The sequence below is a fragment of the Callithrix jacchus genome, chromosome 2 (genome assembly GCF_049354715.1).
Source record: "Callithrix jacchus isolate 240 chromosome 2, calJac240_pri, whole genome shotgun sequence".
NCBI lineage: Eukaryota > Metazoa > Chordata > Mammalia > Primates > Cebidae > Callithrix > Callithrix jacchus.
In genome coordinates this window covers 22,078,968-22,103,492 of record NC_133503.1, presented here as the reverse complement: position 1 = coordinate 22,103,492, position 24,525 = coordinate 22,078,968, and the positions used below count along the sequence as shown (strand labels likewise).

General features: G+C 36.1%; 1 protein-coding gene across 1 annotated transcript; it reads right to left on the bottom strand.

Moving 5' to 3' along the window:
* Positions 1 to 904: 904 nt before the first annotated feature.
* UBLCP1 (ubiquitin like domain containing CTD phosphatase 1) lies at positions 905 to 24,479 on the bottom strand. Its single transcript, XM_002744107.7, has 11 exons — positions 24,402 to 24,479; positions 18,567 to 18,766; positions 17,645 to 17,736; positions 17,200 to 17,285; positions 17,004 to 17,119; positions 15,278 to 15,376; positions 12,807 to 12,844; positions 12,174 to 12,272; positions 9,359 to 9,475; positions 3,752 to 3,879; positions 905 to 1,987 (listed from the first exon to the last, which is right to left on the bottom strand). The coding sequence occupies exons 2-11, from the start codon at positions 18,718 to 18,720 to the stop codon at positions 1,960 to 1,962; spliced, it is 957 nt and encodes a 318-aa protein (XP_002744153.1). The 5' UTR covers positions 18,721 to 18,766; positions 24,402 to 24,479; the 3' UTR covers positions 905 to 1,959.
* Between the last annotated feature and the right edge of the window lie 46 nt (positions 24,480 to 24,525).

Below are 24,525 nucleotides of genomic sequence, written 5' to 3'. Positions count from 1 at the left end.
TTCCCGCTGAATCAAAGATTTATTTTTTGTAGTTTTTAGGCTAGATGTGCTTTGTATAATACTGTTTTAATGTTTAACACATATATCTAACAAAAATAACTTGCAGTTATAACCAAAATATACATCTGAATTGTGACCAACTGGCTCAGTTGTGTGTGCCACACAACTAGATAAGAGATGGAGCTGTTCAATAAGCCATGAGATGCGGAAGACAAACGAAAACTCGCACACTGTGAAGGTTTTAATCACATATAGCACATGCTATCTCAATAAGCTCAATGACAATGTTCTCCAGAGTGGCTTAATTAAGCACAGCGGCTAAGCTTTGGTTTGGGCACCACCTAATGGCAGAAAATGTTTTTTGTAAAATTCTACCTTGCTTCCTGTGACTTGCTAACTTTTGTATTTTAGTTTAGACTGATTGAGAAAATGTCTGCCCTTTCTTGACCTGTGTTAATAGTTTAAGTGTTCCATTTTATTGAGAAAATTAGGCCCTTTCCATGCCTACTTTGGAATAATAACTTGTCTTTTACAGTGGGAAAATGTACCAATAAAATGAATATTCTAAAATTTCTTTTCTATCTATATTTAAAGTTTCATAAGTAAGAAATACATTTTAATTCAATCACTTTACTTACAGTCCTCAAACTCTTCTGCACTGTATATCCTTATAATAACCTGTCACAAATAGTATATATATTTCTGAAAAAAATGGTATTTATTAGAATTGAGTAATTTAATGTATCTGATTAGCTACTACTCCTGAATGTACAAATAGTGATATACACACCTTTAACATCACCATACGCATTTAACTTTTGCAAAACGTTCTTGCCTGAACACAATGTTGATTCCTCTTTTCAACAGAGTAATATCTGCAGTAATATAGAACAGATAACCAATGTTTTAAGAAAAGATATTTATTATTTACACCACTGAAATTCGTCCTGTAAAAACAATATACACCAAGTTTCTTTAAAAGGATCAATTCCTTTTAAATACAAGAACTGTATAAAGCAATACTGTCAACACAAAACAGTGGTCACATTACATATCTGCAGGCTTAAGCATTGCAAATAATATATTTTTTTAATCTTATGGCTAGGTATTTTCACTGAAACAGTGTTAGCACTTAGACAAGATATAGCTGTAACAGAACAAAAACTTTTTGTTCATGCTTTTTAGGGATGAATCAGTGATATGTCCCTTTTAAAAATCTATTGCCTTTAACTGCTTTTATGACAATGGTTTTAGGGAGATTCTACTTAGCCACTGAAAAGAGATTCATTCTTGTTCCTTAGTTTTTATTTTTCAGTCTTCAGTTTCTCATACTAGGACACAGCTGTATCAAAGATTGATATTTTCCAGCTTTACTTGAACATGTATACACATACAGGCCTAACTGAGACCATTCAGAATTCAGAAATTTAACTAGTGGCATACAGAAGAGAAACTGTGTTTATGACAAAAGAATAAAAAATTCTTGGTAATTTTAAGCATAACAAACTAGGTTCTTTATTTAAAAACTTTTTTTTTTTGGTTTTAAAGGGAAAAGCACTAGTTTCAACATGGGTTTGGTCTTTGATTTTAGTCAGACAATAACACAAAGAAACAAAAATACAAAACATAACTTGTTTCCAAAGTCACAAAATGATACTGTTGAGTATACATTTTCTCCACTTTTTGTGTGTGTTGGGGGACAAGGAAGGAATCCAACCCTGGAGAAAATATTTTTCAAGAGTAACAGAATATTCATATAGGGGACAAAAGCATTTTTTTTTTAGCATATTGCTATAATCTTCAAAAAATATAAAATTAAATTTACAAAAAACTGGAAGACCAAGTATAAGCAATATGGTATTTGCTTCAGTGTCCAGCACTATCATAATGATTTCTAGCATAAAAGCAAGAAGTTCCTGGATCTTAAGTATCTTCAATAATTGCCAGTATAACTTAAAACTACTGTCCTTGCTTCTTTGAGAGATATCTGCAAGAAATAAAATAAAGATGTCAAAGCTGTATCATGATAAATTCATGAAGATAACCTAACTTCCCTCCCAAAGAAGTTTATTCTAATGACAAAACATTTCAAGGTAAGTACTGTTAATAATCATTTACATCTACTGATTATGTGCACACATGGTTCTAAGTACATGTATTAATTCATTTAGTCCTCACAACAGCTCTGAGCAGTTTCCATTAGTATTATTCCTATTTTACAGGCACAAAGAGGTTAAGCAATTTGCCCAAATTCACACAGCTAGAAAATGGAAGAGCCCAGATTCAAAACAAGGATCCAGAGGCTGTACTCATTAGCTATAATTCCACACTGTCTTACTTCCAATGTGAAAGTAACTGTATTAACTACTATCCTAGCTTCCAAATATAGCTGAAACTCCATAAAGATCTTATTTTTCTTACATCAAGATAGTAGGCAAAAGATGCTAAAGGTATTTTATCAAGAGTGTAAAGGATATGACATTAATTTACTAAGCAAACAAATATTTTTCATATTGGTAGAAATCTACCACTAAATTAAAAACGATCTCAATTTCTCACATTTACAAACTACCAAAATTGGTGGTGTGGGGGTGGGGAAAGAGTTCTTAAAATTGGCAAACTTGGACACGTTTTGATGGTATACTTTGCTTACTTCGTGACACTGCACTAAGCATTTGCTATCTCCATTGACTAAGTTACATCATCTGCAATTTAAAGATGGGGATAAAAATGTCTGCTTTATTTTCCTATTAGGATTATAGACTCTTAGAAGACTTGTGTCAAAGTGATCTGAAAAGTCAAAAGTGGAATCTGAAAAGCCAAAGTGTTATATTACATTATTTCTTTTATATATATATATATACACACACACACACAAACAAATATATACTTTATTTTTTATTTTTTTATTGCATTTTCAGTTTGGGGGTACATGTGAAGAACATGTAAGATTGTTGCATAGGTACACACATGGCAGTGTGGTTTGCTGTATTCCTCCCCATCACCTATATCTGGCCTTTCTCCCCATGTTATCCCTCCCCAACTATACAGTTTCTTTTGATAATGTATTACTAGAACCAGATCCTTAAAGACCTAACTCCCCCCAAAATGTTGTAATACACAGTAATACCTCCCACTTCTCCAGGGGTTTTTCCCCGTCTCAAAACCTTGAAGTTTATATGCAATGTCTATATAGATTTGTGGATATATTTGAGCTTATAAAAAAGACTGAAAGACTAATATACCAAGATGGTAACAGTGGTTATCTTTAAAAAGGAAAATTATGAGTAATTGTTTTTTTCAGTGGTATAAAGTTTTCTAATGTTTTTGCTACACACAAGTTACTTGTAATTTTAAACACTATTTATACATTTTTACATGTGTTTTATTTTATCCTGACATTATGTTAAGTATGAGAGGAGAAATTACATTCCCATGTGGTTCATAAAGGAGTAGCCTACCTAGCATCACAAAATAATTTACAGGCAGCACCACAAACATATGCTAGTCTCTCAAGTTCTATTAAAGGGCTTACAAGAGATGTGTTTACAAACAAGTTAGAGGTTAAGATGAAAGGGAAAAATACTTTCAAGGGGGAGATCACTGAATGAGAAAACGTTTTTATAAGTCATCTATTTTCAATAAAAATTAAGATATATATATATGTATATATATACTGGGGTCACTGATGAAAATGATAATTTTTTCATCATTGATGTAAAGAGAAAATAAATAAGCAATTAACACTTACCTTTCCCAATATTTGTGATTTAGATCCAAAAAATCATCTAATTTTGCTATCTCCTTGAGGTACTGAGTTAATTTTAAAAGTTCTTTGTCTTTATCTCGATTTAGGTGAGCTTTCATGAAAGGCCTTATCTATTAGAAAACAAACATTACTCAACACATCACAATTATGATAAGGAAAACTAACAAATCTACACTAACATTTCAATTAGAGTTAATGAGGCTAAAATATCACCAAGAACATAAATACTAAAAATGATTTGATATTAGCCTAAGTAGAAAGTCATGTATAATATTTACTATGCAAATTACAAGCTTTCCCACCTATCTTACCTAACATTATCTTTTCAGTCTGAACCTAAGAACATCAGCTTTCTTACAGCACTTTAACCCTACATATAGCTACTCTATTTTGCAAAACTAATTAGCCTTTCCCACCTCCTATCATTCTAGTTGCTTCTTACTAATAAATTTCATTCATGTTATTTTATTAATATTTAACCAAATACCAGCTTGATCTAACAGGAAAGTGAGATAAATTTTCACAATGATAATTTTTATTTTATTATTGTTCTATTAAATTTTTATATAGCTGAGATATCATTATACATTTATATAACCTGTTTCCTTCTACATTTTATTATAAGCATTTTTCTTTATTGTTAAATTCTCCATTAAAATCATGTTTAATTATGCAAGAGTTTTCCATAAAAAGAACTGTCATATTTTCCAAGGTTTAAGGCTGACCTATTTTATGATGAAAACAGTTTAAAAAGGATTACTTCAAACCATACAAGTCAGAATAACAGACCGAGATGGTGGGCTGCAATTAGTAAGGAATGTCGTATCTTGACTTGAGTGGCGGTGCTATGCATGCACATGTTTACATGCAGTCTTTAGATTTGTGCAAACATCTGTGCTTAGAAAAGACTAGAGGACTATAAATCAAGATGGTAATAGTGTTTATCTTTGGAAAGGAAAATCATGAGTAATTTTTTTTTTAGTGGAATAAAATGTTTTACGATAATTATCTTTACAATTATTAAACTATAAATTTATGCACTTTTCCTTATTTTATAGCTTCAATAAAGAATTTTGATTTTTTGTAAAAGGCATCTGCTCAATATCTTTCTTTTCTTTTCTTTTTTTTTTTTTTTTTGAGACGGAGTTTCGCTCTTGTTAACCAGGTTGGAGGGCAATGGCGCGATCTCGGCTCACTGCAACCTCCGCCTCCTGGGTTCAGGCAATTCTCCTGCCTCAGCCTCCTGAGTAGCTGGAATTACAGGCATGCACCACCATGCCCAGCTAATTTTTTTTTGTATTTTTAGTAGAGACGGGGTTTCACCATGTTGACCAGGATGGTCTCGATCTCTTGACCTCGTGATCCACCTGCCTCGGCCTCCCAAAGTGCTGGGATTACAGGCTTGAGCCACCGCACCCGGCCCTCAATATCTTTATACAACTCAAAACAGTCTTTTGATAATTTTAAATTAATTTTCGATAATATGATATGGCTAAGATTTACTTCAAAATATTAAGGAGACAAAAGTAGGGTATAGAGCAAACATGAATTAATAAGCTAACTTAAAACTGAATCAGACACCCCTTGGGGATTTGTTAAGCAATTCTATATAGTTTTTTTATATTTGAATTTTTCTGTTATCGTTTTTTAAAAAAAATCATACATATTCCTAAAGCACGTATGTAAGGACTGATTTCATCATACTTAGCAAAGTATTAATATATCCTTTTGATTTGGAGAAAATTCAAATTGGTCATTAGTTAATTTTATACAGTAACACTGAAAAATGAATGATAGTTAATCATTGTCACTTACTGAGAAGCAAGAGGGAGTGAGCCCAAAGGAGTCTACTATCATATCTACTAAGTGTAGGAAAGGTTTTAAGTATTTTCTACATACTTTTCTTCTGTCAATGGAAAAACACCACCAGTCTGAAACGGACAGAAGAAAATTTTCCCACCTGTTCCACTCTCATCAGAGCAGCTTGGTGCCAGTGACCTCCACACTGTTAGCTGGTTCCCACACTGCCTGAAGGGCACCAGTCAGAGCTGTCAAAGGGAGTCTGCTCAGAAATCAGCATTTGTGGGAGATCCCACTTCTCTGCTGTAGTGCAGCAATGCTGTTTCACAGCAGCAGTGAATGTAGGGGATGAAGACGATACCTTACAGGGCCTTGCTTAGGCCCTAGGGATGGGAGTAAACAGAGGCATGATATGAAGATGTAGTGAAATGAGCTTCTCCACAATCCTGGGCAATAAGGTTATGTTTTAAAGTATTCCTTCATTCACTTCCTAAAGACTGAACGGCAACAAATTAACTTTTCAACAATTAATATACAATGTACCATAGTGTCCAAATTTAAACAGCCGGAAATTACAGGGTTGGTGGCTAGTAAGTAAGATTTTCAACCCAAGGCTCTGCTAAGTTATTTTTACTTTCCAAACATTTGCTCTTAAGCACTATTAAACAACAAAACTAAAATATTCCAATGACTCTGGTTCTAAAATTTAAAATAAACAAATTAAGGGTGACAATCTATTCACCTAATTGACTTCACTTGTTCTAGTATAGCCATTGTTTACTGTACATCTTTCAAAATTGATCTAAGTGATCACTAGAAGGACACGCAACCATCCTCTTTTCTCAGGTCATGGAAGCATTTTTAGAAACTGAAAATTGCCTAGATTGGCTGAATTCTCCTATATCATAATTTCCTTGGATAACAAAAGTGGAGTTTTCAGCCGATAAGCTGCTTTATCCATGACCAATATTCACATTCTTTTAGTATAATACTAAATTCATATTCACAGTACCTTTCATATATTTCAGACCTTATGACTGACAAGCTTATGTTTAAATAGAAGTTAACTATTTAAGAAATAAGCAGTCTTATTTTTAAGATCTACATGAAATCTTTGAGATTTCTACCAAGCGCATTATGAAAGCATGGTAACAAAACACAGTATTTAAGAATATTTCTCCATTTTAGAACTGTTTCTGGGCTGGCACAGTGGCTCACGCCTGTAATCTCAGCACTTCGGAGGCTGAGACAGGCTTATCAATTGAGCTCAAGAGTTCGAGACCAACCTAGGCAATATGGCAAAACCTTGTCTCTACCAAAAATACAAAAATTAGCCGGGTGTGGTGGCGTGCGCCTGTAGTCCCAGCTACTTGGGAGGCTAATATGTGAGGATCACTGGAGCAACGGAAGTCAAGGGTGCAATGAGCCGTGATCACGCCACTGCACTGCAGCCTGGGTGACAGAGCAAGACCCTGTTTCAAGAAACAACAAAAAAATGCACCTGTTTCTATGCCAATGTGGGCAGATCCTTCATATTAACCTTTAATCTTAATCTCAACCTTTAATCTTTAACCTTAAAAGAGGTTTTCATGAAGTGCTATCTTGGATAGATTAATTTTATAAAAAAGAGATTTCAATAAAAGACACACAAGGACCATCTGTGTAGTGTCTAAATATACCTCTATAATTAGAATTTGGAGGATGGGAACATATGTATTTTTAGGAATTCCTTCAGTGGGTCTACTGAGTACAGTCTTTTAAAAACCCTACTATAAAGTAACATGAAGAACTAGACATTTACAATAATACATCTCTCTCTGCATCAAGAGATGAATAGAGCTCAAATGTTGGTTAGGAAAACAAAGTTTCTTTTAAACAAACATGAAACTAATGATTGTATTTTTTTTTTTTTTTTTTGAGACAGAGCTTCGCTGTTGTTACCCAGGCTGGAGTGCAATGGTGCGATCCTCGCTCACCGCAACCTCTGCCCTCCTGGGTTCAAGCAATTCTCCTGCCTCAGCCTCCTGAGTAGCTGGGACTATAGGTACGCACCACCATGCCCAGCTAATTTTTTTATTTTTAGTAGAGACGGGGTTTCATCTTGTTGACCAGGATAGTCTGAATCTCTTGACCTCGTGATCCATCCGCCTCAGCCTCCCAAAGTGCTGGGATTACAGGCGTGAGCCCCCGCGCCTGGCCTGTATTTTTTTTAAAAGCTAAAGGTCTCCTCAAAAATTATTCCTTGACCATCATGAGGGTTCTCTTGGAAGAACAGGTAAATAACCATTAGTTTCACAGACAATTAGGTTTACACCCATCACATTTTTTCTCAAGACTCAGGAATACATTTTTGTACCTTACACCTGGTGAAGTATACGTAAGAAAAGAACTTCTCCCCAGGCCTTAAACAGAAACCATTAAGGACAACCTAACCACTTTTCTTTCAAGTCAACAGCTTTTATACTTGTGGCAATTCACTACCTAGATTAGCATTCTGCCCCTAAAATATCCTCATTGCACACACAAAAAAATTAAATCAACAGTCTGTAAGAAAGGTTTAAAAAATGTACTTGAGGTTTTTCTGTCTTGTCTTTAAAATCACTAAGAACCCAGCTAGTAGAAAAGTTTAGGACTGATAACAAAAATATCTCTGTGTCAGGACTGTCACTTCAGATGGAGACTCCATATGCAATAGTACCATAGTATAGAGCTATCTTTTCCATTTTCATATTGTACCAATGTGTAACCAACTATGAGTACCAGAAAAAAAAATTTTTTTTTTTTTTTTTGAGACAGAGTTTCACTCTTGTTCCCCAGGCTGGAGTGCAATGGTGTAATCTCGGCTCACCGCAAGCTCCGCCTCCTGGGTTCAGGCTATTCTCCTGCCTCAGCCTCTCGAGTAGCTGGGATTACAGGCATGCGCCACCATGCCCAGCTAATTTTTTGTATCTTTAGTAGAGACGGGGTTTCACCATATTGGCCAGGATGGTCTCATTCTCTTGACCTTGTGATCCACCCACCTCGGCCTCCCAAAGTGCTGGGATTACAGGCTTGAGCCACCGCGCCTGGCCGGGTACCAGAAAATTTTAGGTTTCAAATTTTACTCTTACCGATTTTATACTCTTAGCAGGATGAAATGTCACATAAGATTGCATGCAATTGCATGCTAGGGTTGTCACTGACCTAGGAACCAAGTCACTAGAGTCTAACTCAAATTCTGTCATTAGCCAGTTACATACACATTCTTGGGCAAGTCAGGAACTTCTTCAACCTTAGACTATTTCTGAAGTTAAGAAGGTAGGCAAGATGACTGTGGTTCCTTCTGGCTCTGGCATTTTCTAACTCTAAGATCTATACTTGCCCTCTAGGAATTTTCAAAAACCTCTTTAGTTTCAGCTTAAAAAGAAAAAGCAAAGTACCCTTACTGGCATTTCTCAAGCTAGCCAGAACGTTTAAAATGCCAAGATTCGCATACCTAAAAAAATGACTAACGATTTCACTTTCGATGCTAAAAGTGGGAAGCCCGTGTTGCTCTCTGTTGGGAAGCCCATGTTGCTCCCACAGAGCTAATTAAAGATAAAACACTTGGATGAACTGGGTAACCACAGAGACATCAATGCAAAAAAGGCAAAGTTCAATCTTTATATAAATTGTTCTTAAACTTTTCTTGCCTGTGACAAAAGAATATAATACTTCCTAAAATGTATGAAATTCAACAGTGTTTACTACAAAAATTCTACCACCCAGTCCAGATTACATGAGCACATGACGAGTAAAAGCATGTCTTACCTTTAGTCCATTCTGTGGGTTCATTAGAAAATTTCTCCCTATGTCATCAAACATAATGGTGTTTTTCTTGCTGTAAAACTCCGAAAACTTTCCCCATATAACACCAAGAGGCTTTACCTTAGAATAAAAGTTTAGATTTAACTCAAATTTTATCAATATTTCATCCTGTCTTAAAAGCAGAGATATTGCACACTGCCCTGCAGAACAATGCCAAAGCGTTCCTTTCCTCCTGTAAGACAGGTGTGAAGTAATCATTAAATGCAGCCCACTTTAGAGCACAATGCATTTTGCAATGCTCAAACTTCTGAAAGGTTTGTTCATGTCCAATTCAACTAAATCTATTAAATCCATTATAAAACTTTCCATAATTTTAACATAAAGATTTTGGGTAAAAGTAAATAATTATTTAATTTTAAAAAGTCCAAGGTAATTGTTTAGATGTCTGCTATGCAGTCATATGACTTCCTTGGTTAACACATCCCTCTCAAAACTTGGGAGTCACATGGAGTCTGCTTTTAGAACTAGAACACCCTGGTGAAAGAAAATGTATTTGGCTCTTTCAATTGATAATTTAAATATTTTATAGAGGAAAAATTCATTTTGTCTTTAACTCAGTGGCACAGGTGCATAATTTCTAGGGGATTTGCTTAACTTTGGAAGTACCGTATTTTACAAATTCTTACTCTTATTTCTGAATTCTTAAACTGAAGCTTCAAAGAGACAAATTTTATACAGTCTTATTTGTGTAAAGCCTCTGTAAGACCACACAGGAAATAAGACTGACTGCCTATAGAGAGAATAAGCGGCTAGGCACCAGGTGAAAGATGACTTTTCGTTATGTACTTTACTTTTTTTTTTTTTAAGTCATGTGAATGTATTACACATTCAGAAAATGTTTTAAATTAATTTTTAGAAAATTACTTTTGCTAAACAGAAACTTTATGATATGCGAATAGAATGTAAGAATAAATTATTCATAAGTGGTAATTAATAAATGGTGATAAAGGTTGTGACTTAAAAGTTTTTTTCCTCCTATAATTTATTTTAATTTGGAGAAAGTTTTTTCCTTCCTATTGTCCTGCCTACTACAAAAAATGTTAATGAAATATTTTAAGTTATTAAAATTTTACTTTTTTTTTTTTTGCTGCTGATGTTAATATTAAAACAGACCACCACTGCACCCCCAACAAAATGAAGACAAATACATAGGAACTAATACAATAAGCCGTATTTTGGGGACTTTTAGCTAACAAAAGCCTCAAGAAATATGACAACAGAGGTAACTTTTTATGACATCCAGAATAAAAATCCTACATCCTCTTAAAAAGTGCTGTCATTTGGTAATTAGGTCAAGCACCGTATGTTCCCCAAAACACGGTCTACTTTGTTCTGAATTAGATAAGTAATATTGCTAACTACAGAAAAACTTGAAAATGCATAAAAGCACAAAGAAACATTTTAAATCATCAATAATCCAGTCAGTACCAAGGATAACAACTCAATATAATGATATATTGCCTCTAGGCATTTTTATAAACAAGAGCAGCCTCAGAGAGTTGACAGGCTTTTTTTGTTAACCTAAGGGGAATCCTGAACCAAACAAAGGTTAAAAACTATTTTGTAATGGCATACAATACTGTTTTTTCTAAAATACTTTCACTTAAACATGGTATGAAAATTTCTATATCATTACATATCCTACTACATCAAATGACAAGCTGCACTCCTTTATATACATAACAATAATGTATATATCCAATTCCCTATTGCTGGATATTAAGGATTATTTTTATTCCTTTAATTTTTCACTGTTAGAAACATGATGTTTGACATTTCCCTATTTTTTTTTTTTGAGACAGAGTCTTGGTATTATTTTACTTCATATATATAATATGTATATATATATAATAAATTATCTTTTCCCCCGATACATGCAGTATTTTCTTTATAGAACCAGTTCCCATGCCCATAAATCACCCTATTTATGGTTTTGATGGTGTTAATACTCTAAGGTTTCCTAGCAACCTAAGTTCTCCTCAATTCCGATTAGCTTGGGTGCTTTTATTTTATTTTTACTTTATTATTTTTTTTTTTGAGATGGAGTCTCACTCTGTTGCCCAGGCTGGAGTGAAGTGGCATGATCTTGGCTCACTGCAACCTCCACCCCCCCCCCGGGTTTGAGCAATTCTCCTGCTTCAGCGTCCCTAGGAGCTGGGATTACAGTTGTGCACTATCCAGCTGGGCTAGTAGTTTGGGTGCTTTCAAACAGTATGGACTATGTCTCACTCATCTCATTATACCCAACAATGCCTATCCCAGGGCCTTTCAGACAGTACTTAATATGAGTAGTTACTTGACAACTAAAATAACTTGTTAGCTCAACCCTTTTCTCTGAGTGTTGTTGCTATTTTCTAGCATCACCCCAAAGTACATGCATCGTGATGCATCTGCTTTTATTACCAGTTTCATACAGGGCAGGGTGAGTGTTTTCATTTGTTTCTAGTATCTTCCTTGATAATATTCAGTATTTTTCTCACTTACTCTGCCTAGCAACATTGTGCTGTCATTAACACAGGTCAATTACCCACAATCACAAGTTCCTTTCTTGACAGTCCTGCTTCAAGATCCTTAATTTTATCATTAAAATTAAAATATTTTAACTTTAAATACATTTTCCTATGTCAAAACTCAACCACTTTGTTATTCACTCAGATTAATCTCTACACTCTTTCTTTAATTTATTCCATCAGCATAAATATAAAAAGTATACTGGAAAATAGTCATGTCATTAAATAAAAATAAAATGACTTCTTACATCTATTAATCCTCTCCTTGGAGTATGCACTGTTATCATAGCAGCACTATCCAACATGAAGGTAATCTTATAATTTGCATTTGTGCTTACTCCCAGCTCCTATAAACACAAATATTCATGAGGTTAAAACACAATAATGCAGAAAATTTCAGATTTTCTGAATATTCTACCTGCAATTTCTGGTAATGCCAACTTTCTACACCACTGGCCACTACATCTTGCTAACTAACTAGCAACTATTTTAGTTTCACTTAGCTAAGTCAATAAATTTTCCAAGGAAAATAAACTAGAAACAGATTGCTTCCTAAATTACCATTTTAGGAGAACAGTGCCTCTGTAAGTATTACACACATCAGAGAAAAAGAAGGAAAATAAAGTATTACTGTAAAATGAGGAAGAATGTGAGGTGAGGGAGGGAATAAGCTTAGTTATACTTTTTCTTAAAAAAGACTTAGAGATTCAGTGCAATCCACTCATTAAACACACTTTAAACACACCTCTACTCCCAGTAATGGCATTTATCTATCTACTAAATGCCCTCCAATAAGAATAAAATTATTTCAGTTCTAGAACTTTTAACAAGACAAATGCAGTTTCAAAATATTTTTAAATGGAGTGCTTTCTAACACTTACTTTCATTTTAGCTTCAATCCACTTCATATTTGTTGCAGCTAAAACATGAGGAATGATAATACAATACATATGAAACGCTTGAATTTCTTTTAAAAAACTCTGTATAAATAAGTTTTCTAAGCAAAACTAAAAGTTTAAATGCAACACAATTAACAGTCCCTAACATATTTACGATAATTTTCTTTTAAATATTGATAGAAGTAAACTTATTTCAGTGTGTCTTCAAGACAGAATAAATTTTAAACAACTCTTATCTATGAGATACAGGTAACCCATGCTCAAAACAACTCTGAACCTAGGACATTTATAAATCAAGACCTAAACTCCCTTATTAAACCAGCCCTGACATTCTACCAATTCCAAACTTAAACTTGGGTGCCTGGATCACTTTTTTCCATGTTCCTACTTCCAGGCAATGTGCAGGTATACATAGTGTCAATATAAGCATACTGTTACGTGTCAAAAGTTTATGTTGAAAACCGGCTACTTAGGTTCAATACAAATCTGCATTTTGTCAGTCTTAGCAAATTGAAGCTCACTGAATCTAGTGGCTTGTAACAAGAAATCTGAGACAAATTCATAAAGTATATCTGCATCATGTAGCTGCTGAGATATTAACCAGCTTCATGATTATTGATACTAAAATTAAATCCTCATCTTTATGTGCTTTTCTGGTTTACTGCACTAAATTATACAGGTATAACCATGTAAAATGTTTAAAAAGACGAAAAGCATTTTAATTTTTGAAGTGTCTGTGTGTATAATTTTCAAAAGCAAAAGAGGAACATGAATTCTCACAATAAAAAATCTTTAGTATGCACACATACAAAAAACAGAAAAATCACCTTACATACAAAACTGGTCAGTTGAGCTAAAATTTTAAATACTGTTGTATTTCTGATGAAAACAATCATAAGACAGCAAAAAAAATTTAATTCAGTACTTGTTTTGTATCTGTAATTATCAGATTAAAAACAAAAAGACTCACAAAACGGCTAATAAGTTTCTAATTACTAAGTAACTATATGTCAGACATGGTACTAGTTGCTATATTGATACTTCTATTCTTAAAACCTGTAATATATCTTTGGTTATCTTAATTTCTCAGATGAGAAAACAGGCTCAGAGAGATTAAGTGACCTACCCAGTGTCAGGTAGTAAGAACAAAGCCAGAATTAAAATCCTAGTCTACTTAGTTCCAAAGTGAAGTATGCTTTCTAATGAAGTACCACAAAATATCATAGTTTGTAAAAATAAATTAAACATATGATTGTAAAAGTTCTCTAATTTATAAGTCTAGTTTAATAACATTTAGAGGATAAACTTTTTTCTCAAATATCATCTTAGCTGTCAAAGTTGCTAAATAAAGATTTGTTACCAGCAAGCTTTCTTCACTGTACCTTACTAAACCAGAAAATTGTATCATATTTTGACTATAATTTTAATCCTAACAGGTAGGAACTCACATGGAACTCACATATCACAAACAATGGAAGTACTCTGATTACAACGAAAAATATAAAATGAATTTACAGACTATAACAACGACATAGTTTCTCTCAAAGACCTAGTACAATTAAATGTAGCACCTTTACTTGATGGGACTATCAGTCAGGATAACTCTTCTCTGCTTATGACATGCCAAATGGCAACTTAAATATTTCTGGAGAGGAGGGATGTAAATCAATGCACTGCTTCATTTTTCAAGAAAATCTTGCTACCAAAAAAATGTTAATTGAACTGAATAGTGTGCTTAGTTTTACAGTAGATTTAATTCTTGAAGCAAACTCAGTAACTTATCACAGACCTGTACATTCTTGAAATGGTCCATAGACCACAATTTGAATGTCATTGCTTTACTCCATATATTATTATTTCCTTAAGTAATTCAAGTTGCCTTCATTTCTAGAGAACTATTTCACTGTGATTTATTTTTAAACACCTTTCTCCAAGTATTTTAAAACTGGAGTCAGGAAAAAAGGAGAAAACGAAAATATTCCGAAGCATCAAGAATTCCACAGCAAAGAGCAGAAGGAAAGCCTGGGCACGTTGGCTCATGCCTGTAATTCAAGCACTTTGGGAAGCCAAGGCAGGAGGATCACTTGAGCCCAGGAGTTCGAAACCAGCCTGAGCAACACAGCAAGACCCTAAAGTTATGTTCCTAGTTAAAAAAAAAAAGAATGAGAAGGAAAAACTTCTAATCAAGGTGGGGTCATTGGGAAAATGAGCCATTTTTATTCTTATACTATAATGTACTCATGTCCTATGCTTAAATTAACTATCTCACTGGTATTTGGCAAATATAGTTTAAGTTTATATTGTGATACATGCTTCATTTTAGAAATCTGCTAAAAAATGAAAACTATTTCATATTTAAACATAGCTCATTTTAAGTCACATTTTATACAGCACAATAATATAAGGAACAACCTTATTTCCACAGAAATCTAAACAAAAAAACTACAGCTTACACCAAATAACAATGTCATAATCTTCATAAGCAGATGTTAGAAATTCATGAAGATATGGCCGCATTAATTCTACCCCAGTCTCTGCACAAGACCTGTGGTCTAAAAGAAAATTGATCATAAATAATTATTAGTTTACTATAATGAACAAATATCGAATACCAATTATTATAAAATGTAATATATTATGAAGTGCAATACAAACATTCCATTGCAAACTGCTTTAGAATGAATTACACTGGCTGACAAAAAGATGTCTTTCAAAATACACAATTTAAAATCCTTAATATCCAATTTTATTTGATCAATTTTGTTCAATTTGCAAAAAGCAATACTGAAAATTCAGGCTTAAGTAGTAAACTGTAAATTTTTTTCTCACCTAGTCCGTGAAGTTTAGATGTTATTTTATAATGAAAAACAAACTATGTCCACTTATACTCACCTTTAGTCATCTACCTTGCAGATACAATCACATTTCTTCAAAATGATAGGGCCAATTAATTAATTAAATTTTTTAAAACTGTACATTAACTTATATTTTAGGTTCAGGATTAGAAATAAATTCCAATATCAGAAGTTAACTATTTCTTGCCAACATCAGACATAAAAGAAACATCTTTCTTTTTCAATGAAAATAAAACATTTTTTTTCCCTTGAGACGGGGTCTCCCTCTGTCACCCAGGCTGGAGGGCAGTGGCATGATCATAGTTCACTGAAGCCTTAATCTGTGCTCAAGTGATCTTCCCACCTCAGCCTCCTAAAGTAGCTGAGACTAGGTGCATACCACCACATCTGGCTAACACTTTTAGTTTTTAGTAGAGTTAGGTCTTGCTATGTTGCCCAGATGGATTTCCAACTCCTGAATTCAAGTGATCTTCCTACCTCAGCCCTCCAAAGTGCTGGGATACAAATGTGAGCCACCACACCTGGCCTACATAAGAAGTTTTTTTTTTTTTTGAGACGAAGTTTTGCTGTTTTTACCCAGACTGGAGTGCAATGGCACGATCTCGGCTCACCGCAACCTCTGCCTTCTGGGTTCAAGCAATTCTCCTGACTTAGCCTCCCGAGTAGCTGGAACTACAGGCATGCACCACCATGCCCAGCTAATTTTTGTATTTTTAGTAGAGACAGGGTTTCACCTTGTTGACCAGGATGGTCTCGATCTCTTGACCTCGTGATTCACCCGCCTTGGCCTCCCAAAGTGCTGGGATTATAGGCGTGAGCCACCGCGCCCGGCCTAAGAAATTTTAAATTAAAGAATCTGCTTGAATATAATTAAATAAGAAACCAAGGATAAAATATCAAAAATGATTTTAATATTCCTCATAAAAAATTAATTATAATCGACAGGGAATAACACGGTTAAATGATGCATCCATAAACTAGAATATTGTCTGGCCTAATATATATATATATTATTTATTATGAAATACATATATTTCATAATAAGTAATATTTCACTGAGAAAATGTTCAATCTGTTATTAAATAAAAGAAAAAGAGGAGCTACAAGCAGTCTAGAAGACATATATCAAATTATTAAGAGTGGTCATCTTTGGCTATCAGGATTAGAGATGACCTTTTTTTGCTTATCTGCATTTTCTACTATGAGTGATTTACTTTTGTAATAAAAGTTTTCAAGTATTTAAGGAGAACCATGAGTTGCTAAGAAAAAGAAAAAAAAGTTGTTGTGGGTAACAGAAGATGAAAAGCATTATTAACTGACTTACCAAACAGTGTATAATCAACATCTAACACCAAAAGTTTTTTCCCTTCCCTGGGAGGATTCAAAATTTCCACTTTGTACTCTTTGACTCTGCGAGAAATCTTCAGTAGGTTTTCTTCTCTAAAGGAAAAAATATACTTAGATGAAATATTCACTTTTTCTCATATGACAACCGCTTTTCTAAAGCGAAAAGCACTTACCTATTTTCTACTTCAACTACTTCATCTTCAATATCAAAGTCATTAACAACATCATCATTGTCAGGGGGTGGGCCTAAGACATCTTCCTATTAAGATGGAAAAAGTTTTGTTTTACCACATTATCCTTAACATAACAAATACATGCATAGCACAGAAATCAAGTAAGAGATACAATTTGAGTTCCAGAGTCTTTTAAGCCCACACTGAAAAATTTCCACAATTAATAATTTGTTATGTATGTCTCCCGGGGCAGATTCACCATGTTAAATTTGACCATTTGCGCTACTACTATACTTACACAGTTAATTCCACATTCACGATGCAGGTTTTATTTTTGTATTGATTGGTAGACTGACAATTTTACCACAATTAAAACTATGATACAATAGTGTAATATAAATCATATCTTCAAACGGACAAATGGTAACAAAAAGTAAACATTTACCAAGCTCTCCTCACGAGTTCCCATCATCATGATTTTAGTATTTGGTTTCAGTTTGAGAGCTCCAAGCTTAACATCATTTTCTGCAGGTTTGCCTACAATACAAGCAAATGACTGTTTTCTCAGTAAAGTTCAGGTGCTGGTTTCACTATTCCATTATACAAAACCCTAACATTAAAAGGTTCGGTACAGATGTCACAGCAATTTTTGTTGTTTCTGTTTTTCCTACATTAACAAATTGTTTCTACTAAATTAGTCAGATGTAAGACACTGAGAAGTCAAAATTAATTACAAGGGTTATTTTCTCCCCAATTCTATCTTAGATGAACACCTTTATTCAACTACCTAAACAAAATTAATTCATGTTTTATTCTGTTGTTCAAGATGAAAATTACTGTTTTCCAGGAAGAGTGCGTAAAAAAATCATAGATTTACTATTATTGAAAACTCACTCTTCAATGATATGATAATCCAAAAACACCATTAAAAAAATCCCTTTTAAACTGGATATGAAAGCTGCCTATAATTTTTAAATGTCATCTTTACTTTAGAAACAGAAAAGATAATCTGGGAAGAGTACAAGGCCCACGGTACAATGAAAACACTGTTCTAAAAGGTAGATGTCAGAAAATAAATGAGTCTGGGACTTCTGTGCCAAAGGTTTAACAAGCAAATACCAACTGTCTAAAACATCAAAAGTAATCTTAATAATCATGGTATTTTTTAGTACACTTTAATATTTTTACTTTTACCACTAAAACAATTTTAAGAATATTTCTGCTAAAGAAATCTCCAAAGAGAAAGATGTATTAAACAACAAATAGCAAGTATAAATTATTAAACGATTATATTCAAAACAACTATTAAAATTCATAATACTAAAAATTCAACGCGAAAAATCTGAAGTGGGGAGTAATTGAATTACCTTTAACTTTGAGTCCAAGTAACTTTTGGCGTTCTGGAAGCACTCCTGTAAGGGTCTTGAGAAACTGTTTGAGATCAAGCACAGTATCATCTTCTGAAAGTGTGGTCACTGAATACTCCTGTCCACCCCATTTTACAATGATAGGGAGAGCCATTCTTGAAACATATGAGGAAGCAGCTGTCCTTCAGGAAAAAAAATACCTGGAAAGGAAGACAAAAAGCAAATAAGTTAAAATAGATACTGTACACTGAAGACAAACTTTTAAGTTTGAGCCCACTTTAGACAGAACTTTTGTCCATACAAGAGTGCTACCAGAACACCAAAAGATACTAGCACTCAAATTCTCCACACTCCTAATTTTTTGCTTAGTTACTACTTTCTAATACTCTCTGTTCAACTGGAAATGTGCAATTATGAGCTATCTATTCCTCCTGCTGTATTTGGTCAAGTTTATGCTACAGGCAATTTCTTCCATGACAGACTATCCACATTCATTTAACATTTGAAAGGTAGTGTGGTGTAGTTAAGAACATAGACTCTAGAGCCAGATAACCTGGGTTCAGATCCCAGCTCTCTTCCACTTAGTTATCTGACTTTGAGAAGGTACTTGACTCTCAGTGCCTAGGTTTCCTCATCTGTAAAATAGGGATAAGGATACTACCTACTTCTTAGGGCTCTTTATGAGGATTAAATTAGTTAACATTTGAGTGACACCTAGTAAACACTACATAAATTAAGTGTTGGTTAAACAAAAATCTTTTTAAACTGAAAACTTACTATGTTTCAGGCACTGAGCCAAATAAATAGTAAATAGCCACTGTTTCATATTTTATGAATTGAAATTACACAATCTTATTAGAGAAAGTAATTTGGTAAGTTTCCACTCTTTTACAATTAAGGAAAACAGAAGTTTTGAGAGGTTATATAATCTCCATATAGACACATAGCTAGTTAGAAAACAGGTCTTCCTACTAAATCTTGTGTTTCTTGCCCTACACAACTGCGGCTCTTCAGCTGAACATAGAAGACTTAAGGTACCAAAGATCAGTGTATTAGTTTGTTTTCACACTGCTGATAAAGACATACCCAAGACTGGGAAGAAAACGAGGTTTAATTGGACATTGCAGTTCCGTAACAGCTGGAGAAGCCTCGGAATCATGGCAGAAGGTGAAAGGCACTTCTTACATATAGCAGTGGCAAGAGAGAATGAGGAAGAAGTAAAAGCGGAAACCCCTGATAAACCCATCAGATCTCATGAGAGTTACTATCACAAGAATAGCATGGGAAAGACCGGCTCCCATGATTCAATTACCTCCCCCTGGGTCCCTCTCACAACATGTAGGAATTATGGGAGATATAATTCAAGTTGAGATTTTGGTGGGCACACAGCCAAACCATATCATTCCACCCCTGGCCCCTCCAAATCTCATGTCCTCACATTTCAAAACTAATTGTGCCTTCCCAACAGTCCCCCAAAATCTTAACTCATTTCAGCATTAATCCAAAAGTCCACAGTCCACAGTCTTATCTGAGACAAGGCAAGTCCCTTCCACCAAAGGGCCTGTAAAATCAAAAGCAAGCTAGTTACTTCCTAGATACAGTGGGGGTACAGGTATTGGGTAAATACAGCTATTCCAAATGAGAGAAATTGGCCAAAACAAAGGAGTTACAGGGCCCATGCAAGTCCAAAATCCAGTGGGGCAGCCAAATTTTAAAGCTCCAAAATGATCTTCTATGACTCCAAGTCTCATATCCAGGTCACACTGATGCAAGAGGCGGGTTTCTATGGTCTTGGGCAGCTCCAACCCCTGTGGTTTTGCAAGATACAGCCTCCCTCCCAGCTGCTTTCATGGGCTGGCATTGACTGCAGTTTTTTCAGGCGCACGGCACAAGGTGCCAGTGGATCAGCCATTCTGGGGTCTGGAGGATGGTGGCCCTCTTCTCACAGCTCCACTAGGCAGTGCCCCAGTAGGGACTCTGTGTAGGGGCTCCGACCCCACATTTCCCTTCCACACTGCCCTAGCAGAGGTTCTCTATGAGGGCCCTGCCCCTGCAGCAAACTTTTGCCAAGGCGTCCAGGTGTTTCCATACATCTTCTGAAATCTAGGCCCAGGTTCCCAAACCTCAACTCTTGACTTCTATGTACCCGTGGCTCAATACCAAGGCTATGTACCCATGGAAGCTACCAAGGCTTGTGGCTTCCACCCTCTGAAGCCACAGCCCAAGCTGTGAGATGTTGGCCCCTTTCAGCCATGGGTGGAGCTGCTGGGACACAGAGCACCAAGTCCCTATGCTGCACACAGCATGGGGACCCTGGACTCAGCCCACAAAACCATTGTTTCCATCTGGGCCTGCGGGCCTATGATGGGAGGGGCTGCCATGAAGGTCTCTGACATGGTCTGGAGACATTTTCCCAATGGTCTTGGGATTAACATTAGGCTCCTTGCTACTTACCCATATTTCTGCAGCCAGCTTGAGTTTCTCCCCAGAATTTTTTTTTTTTTCCTATCACACAGTCAGGCAGCAAATTTTCCAAACTTCTATGCTCTGCTTCCCTTATAAAACTGAATGCCTTTAACAGTACTCAAATTACCTCTTGAATGCCTTGCTGCTTAGGAATTTCTTCCACCAGATACCCTAAATCACCTTTCTCAGGTTCAAAGTTCCACAAATCTCTAGGGCAGGGGCAAAATGTCATGAGTACCTTTGCTAAAACATAACAAGAGTCACCTTTACTCCAGTTGTCAACAAGTTCCTCATCTCCATCTGAGAACACCTCAGCCTGGACCTTATTGTCCATCTCGCTAACAGAATTTTGGGCAAAACCATTCAACAAGTCTCTAGGAAGTTCCAAACTTTCCCACATTTTCCTGTTTCTTCTAAGACCTCCAAAGTGTTCCAACCTCTGCCTGTTACCCAGTTCCAAAGTTGCTTCCACATTTTCGGGTATCTTTTCAGCAATGCCCCACTCTACTGGTACCAATTTACTGTATTAATCTGTTTTCATGCTGCTGATAAAGACATACCTGGGACTGAGAAGAAAAGGAGGTTTAATTGGACTTACAGTTCTACAATGGCTAGGGAGGCCTCAGAATCATGGTAGAAGGTGAAAGGCACTTCTTACATAGCAGTGGCAAGAGAGAATGAGGAAGAAGCAAAAGCGGAAACCCCTGATAAACCCACCAGATAATCATGAGAGTTATTCACTATTACGAGAATAGCTCTGGGAAGACTAGACTTCATGATTCAATTACCTCCCCCTGGGTCCCGCCCACAAATGGGAATTCTGGGAGATAAAATTCAAGTTGAGATTTTGGTGGAGACACAGTCAAACCATATCAATCAGTAAATACAAAACCCACGGGTACAAATCTAAGCACACAAGATTATACAGTGGCTGCCACTCACATAAATAACCAAACATATGTCTCTTCCTGCATAAAGTTTTCTACTTTTCATAAACTCATTACTCCCACAGGTGAAAGAACTGAATTTTCTAATCTCAAAGTATTGGTATTTCCAATGCTTTCACTTATTTGCTGAAACATCTGATTGCACTCTTCATGCAACTATTAGGACCAACTGCAACAAAGAAGGCAAATTTTTAATCTCAATATCCAAAAATAATTTGGAAACAGTGTCTCATACTAACAGGCCAATTAGAAGAGAGCACCATAAATTCACATTTATATTTATTCATATGAATACAAATATGCAATATAAATGTATATTTACTCTAATGTTTACAAACCGTTCTACTGAAAATGTATAGCAAGTGTGTGAATTTAGGGTAATGTATTCCATTTTAGACAGAACTATAACAAATGTTATAATCCTCAATAAAAAGAGAAGTGGACCTTCTGAGTTAAACTGAAATACAGTTTAAATATTTTCTGTAAGATGTAAGAATAAAAATGATTCCTAAAAGACCTAGAAAGGCAACCAGAACTAACATCCCATATATTGTGATAAGAAGTAGTGCAGAGTTTGGAGTGAGATCATCTGAGTTCCAGGTGACCCTGAACAAGTCATTGCTCTTCTAGACTAGCAGTTTTCAAAGTGTGGTCCCTGGACCAATCAACAGCAGTTACCTCACGTGGTAATTTGGTAGAAATGTAATCAGGAGTGGCGAGAAGGGACCTAGGAATCTGTGTTTTAACAAGGTCCATCCTCCTCATCTCTGATGCATGCTCAAATTTGAGAACCAGTGCTCCAGGCTCTTCAATATTTTCATCCTTAAAAAAAAAAAAAGTGCCAGATGGCATGGGTTCTATATGCTTAATAAAGCACTATTTAAAAAGTTATGAAGCACCTATCCCTCAAGTGGAAATTCCAAGTGGGCAAATGCCTTAAGAGCCAAGCAAGCTGCGAGCGGTGGCTCACACCTATAATCCCAGCCCTTTGGGAGGCCGAGGCGGGTGGATGATGAGGTCAAGAGATCAAGACCCTCCTGGTCAACAAGGCGAAACCCCGTCTCTACTAAAAATACAAAAATTAGTTGGACATGGTGGTGCGCGCCTGTAGTCCCAGCTACTTGGGAGGCTGAAGCAGGAGAATTGCTTGAACCCAGGAGGTGGAGGTTGCAGTGAGCCGAGATCGTGCCATTGCACTCCAGTCTGGGTAACAACAGCAAAACTCCGTCTCAAAAAAAAAAAAAAGAGCCAAGCAAAACAAAACAAACACCTTAAAAAAATGAACGTAAATGTATAAGTCTTAAGATTTGTTTAAAAGTTACTGAACCTTATTTCATCATTATCAAGACATTCACATCTATGAAGCGGCGTGATATAAATGCATGAGCTATTCTGCTTTGACATTTAACCTTCTTTCTCACACAATTCTGTTATTTTGAATCATTTCAGATCCCATCAGATTTATAAACTGAAAAATGATTTGGGGTGTGGGGAGGAGTGAAGTTGGCAATCAAACCCAAAGCAAGCAAGCAAAGAACACATAAACGGTCAACCTAGAGTCAAGAATAGCTGTTTAGGTTGGAGTTCTGTCTAACATACTGTCTTGACTTTGCCTAGTCAATTTACCTCTCAGCCTCAGTCTTCTCAACCACAAGATGAAGCTATTGATATTCACTGGACAGTAGTGTTAAGGCATGAAGTAATACCTGTGACAGCACTTTGTAAACTATAAAGCGCAACATGGTGTTCATGATGGAATAACATGCTAAACAATTTAATTATCCTACTGAATCTTCACAATCCTGAACCCACAGCTGCTGTCCTCATTATACAAATGAGAAACCTGAAAAGAAATTAAACTTGTCCCGGACCACACACCTAGAGTGGCAAATAAGGAACTTTGAAGTACAGCAGTAAAAAGTACACCACTTTGGGAATTGATGGGAGCTTAACTTTCAACAATCCCAGCAAAAGGTAACCGGGAAGCACTAAGAACTCCCAGCGAGAATCGCACGCCAACAACAACTGCGAGGTGGTGCAGTGTCGGGGGCTGCGCTGACTGACTGATTCAGGGCAGCATCAGGAGGCAGGTGGAGACTCCAAAACCAAGAGGGCCGGGATGCCTTCAACAAGGAGAGTGAGGGGAGAGATGGACAAGCCCCAGAAGACGGAGTAATGAAGTGTGGGGACGCAAAACCCACGGGAACACAAAAACCCCTCGAAACAGGCGAGAAGGCCGGATGGAAGGACAGCGGCAAGCTTGGTCGCGGGGGCCGAGGCCAGGGGCCTGGGCGTCGGACTAGGACAGGCACTATCCCCAGCCCACAGTGCAAGTCACGCCGCGCAGGCGGCAAAGTCACTGCCCCCGAGCCCTAACGGCGTCTCCACGGGCAGCGCGCCAAGGTGCCCCGCAACCCCTCACCTGGAGCGCGGCAGAACCAGCGGCAGCGGACGCAGGAACCGGCCGCCGTGAGACCGAGAGCGAGCGGAAGTGAACGGCGGGACCGGAACCGGCTGACAAACCGGAAGTGGGTGGTCTGAAACGG

Excerpts from the sequence above, each read along its gene's own strand:
- UBLCP1 (XM_002744107.7), bottom strand. The coding sequence starts at position 18,720 with ATGGCTCTCCCTATCATTGTAAAATGGGGTGGACAGGAGTATTCAGTG. Across the intron at positions 17,737-18,566 it reads ACTTGGACTCAAAGTTAAAG|GCAAACCTGCAGAAAATGAT; the intron begins GTAATTCAATTA and ends CTTGTATTGTAG. Across the intron at positions 17,286-17,644 it reads GAACTCGTGAGGAGAGCTTG|GAAGATGTCTTAGGCCCACC; the intron begins GTAAATGTTTAC and ends CCATCTTAATAG.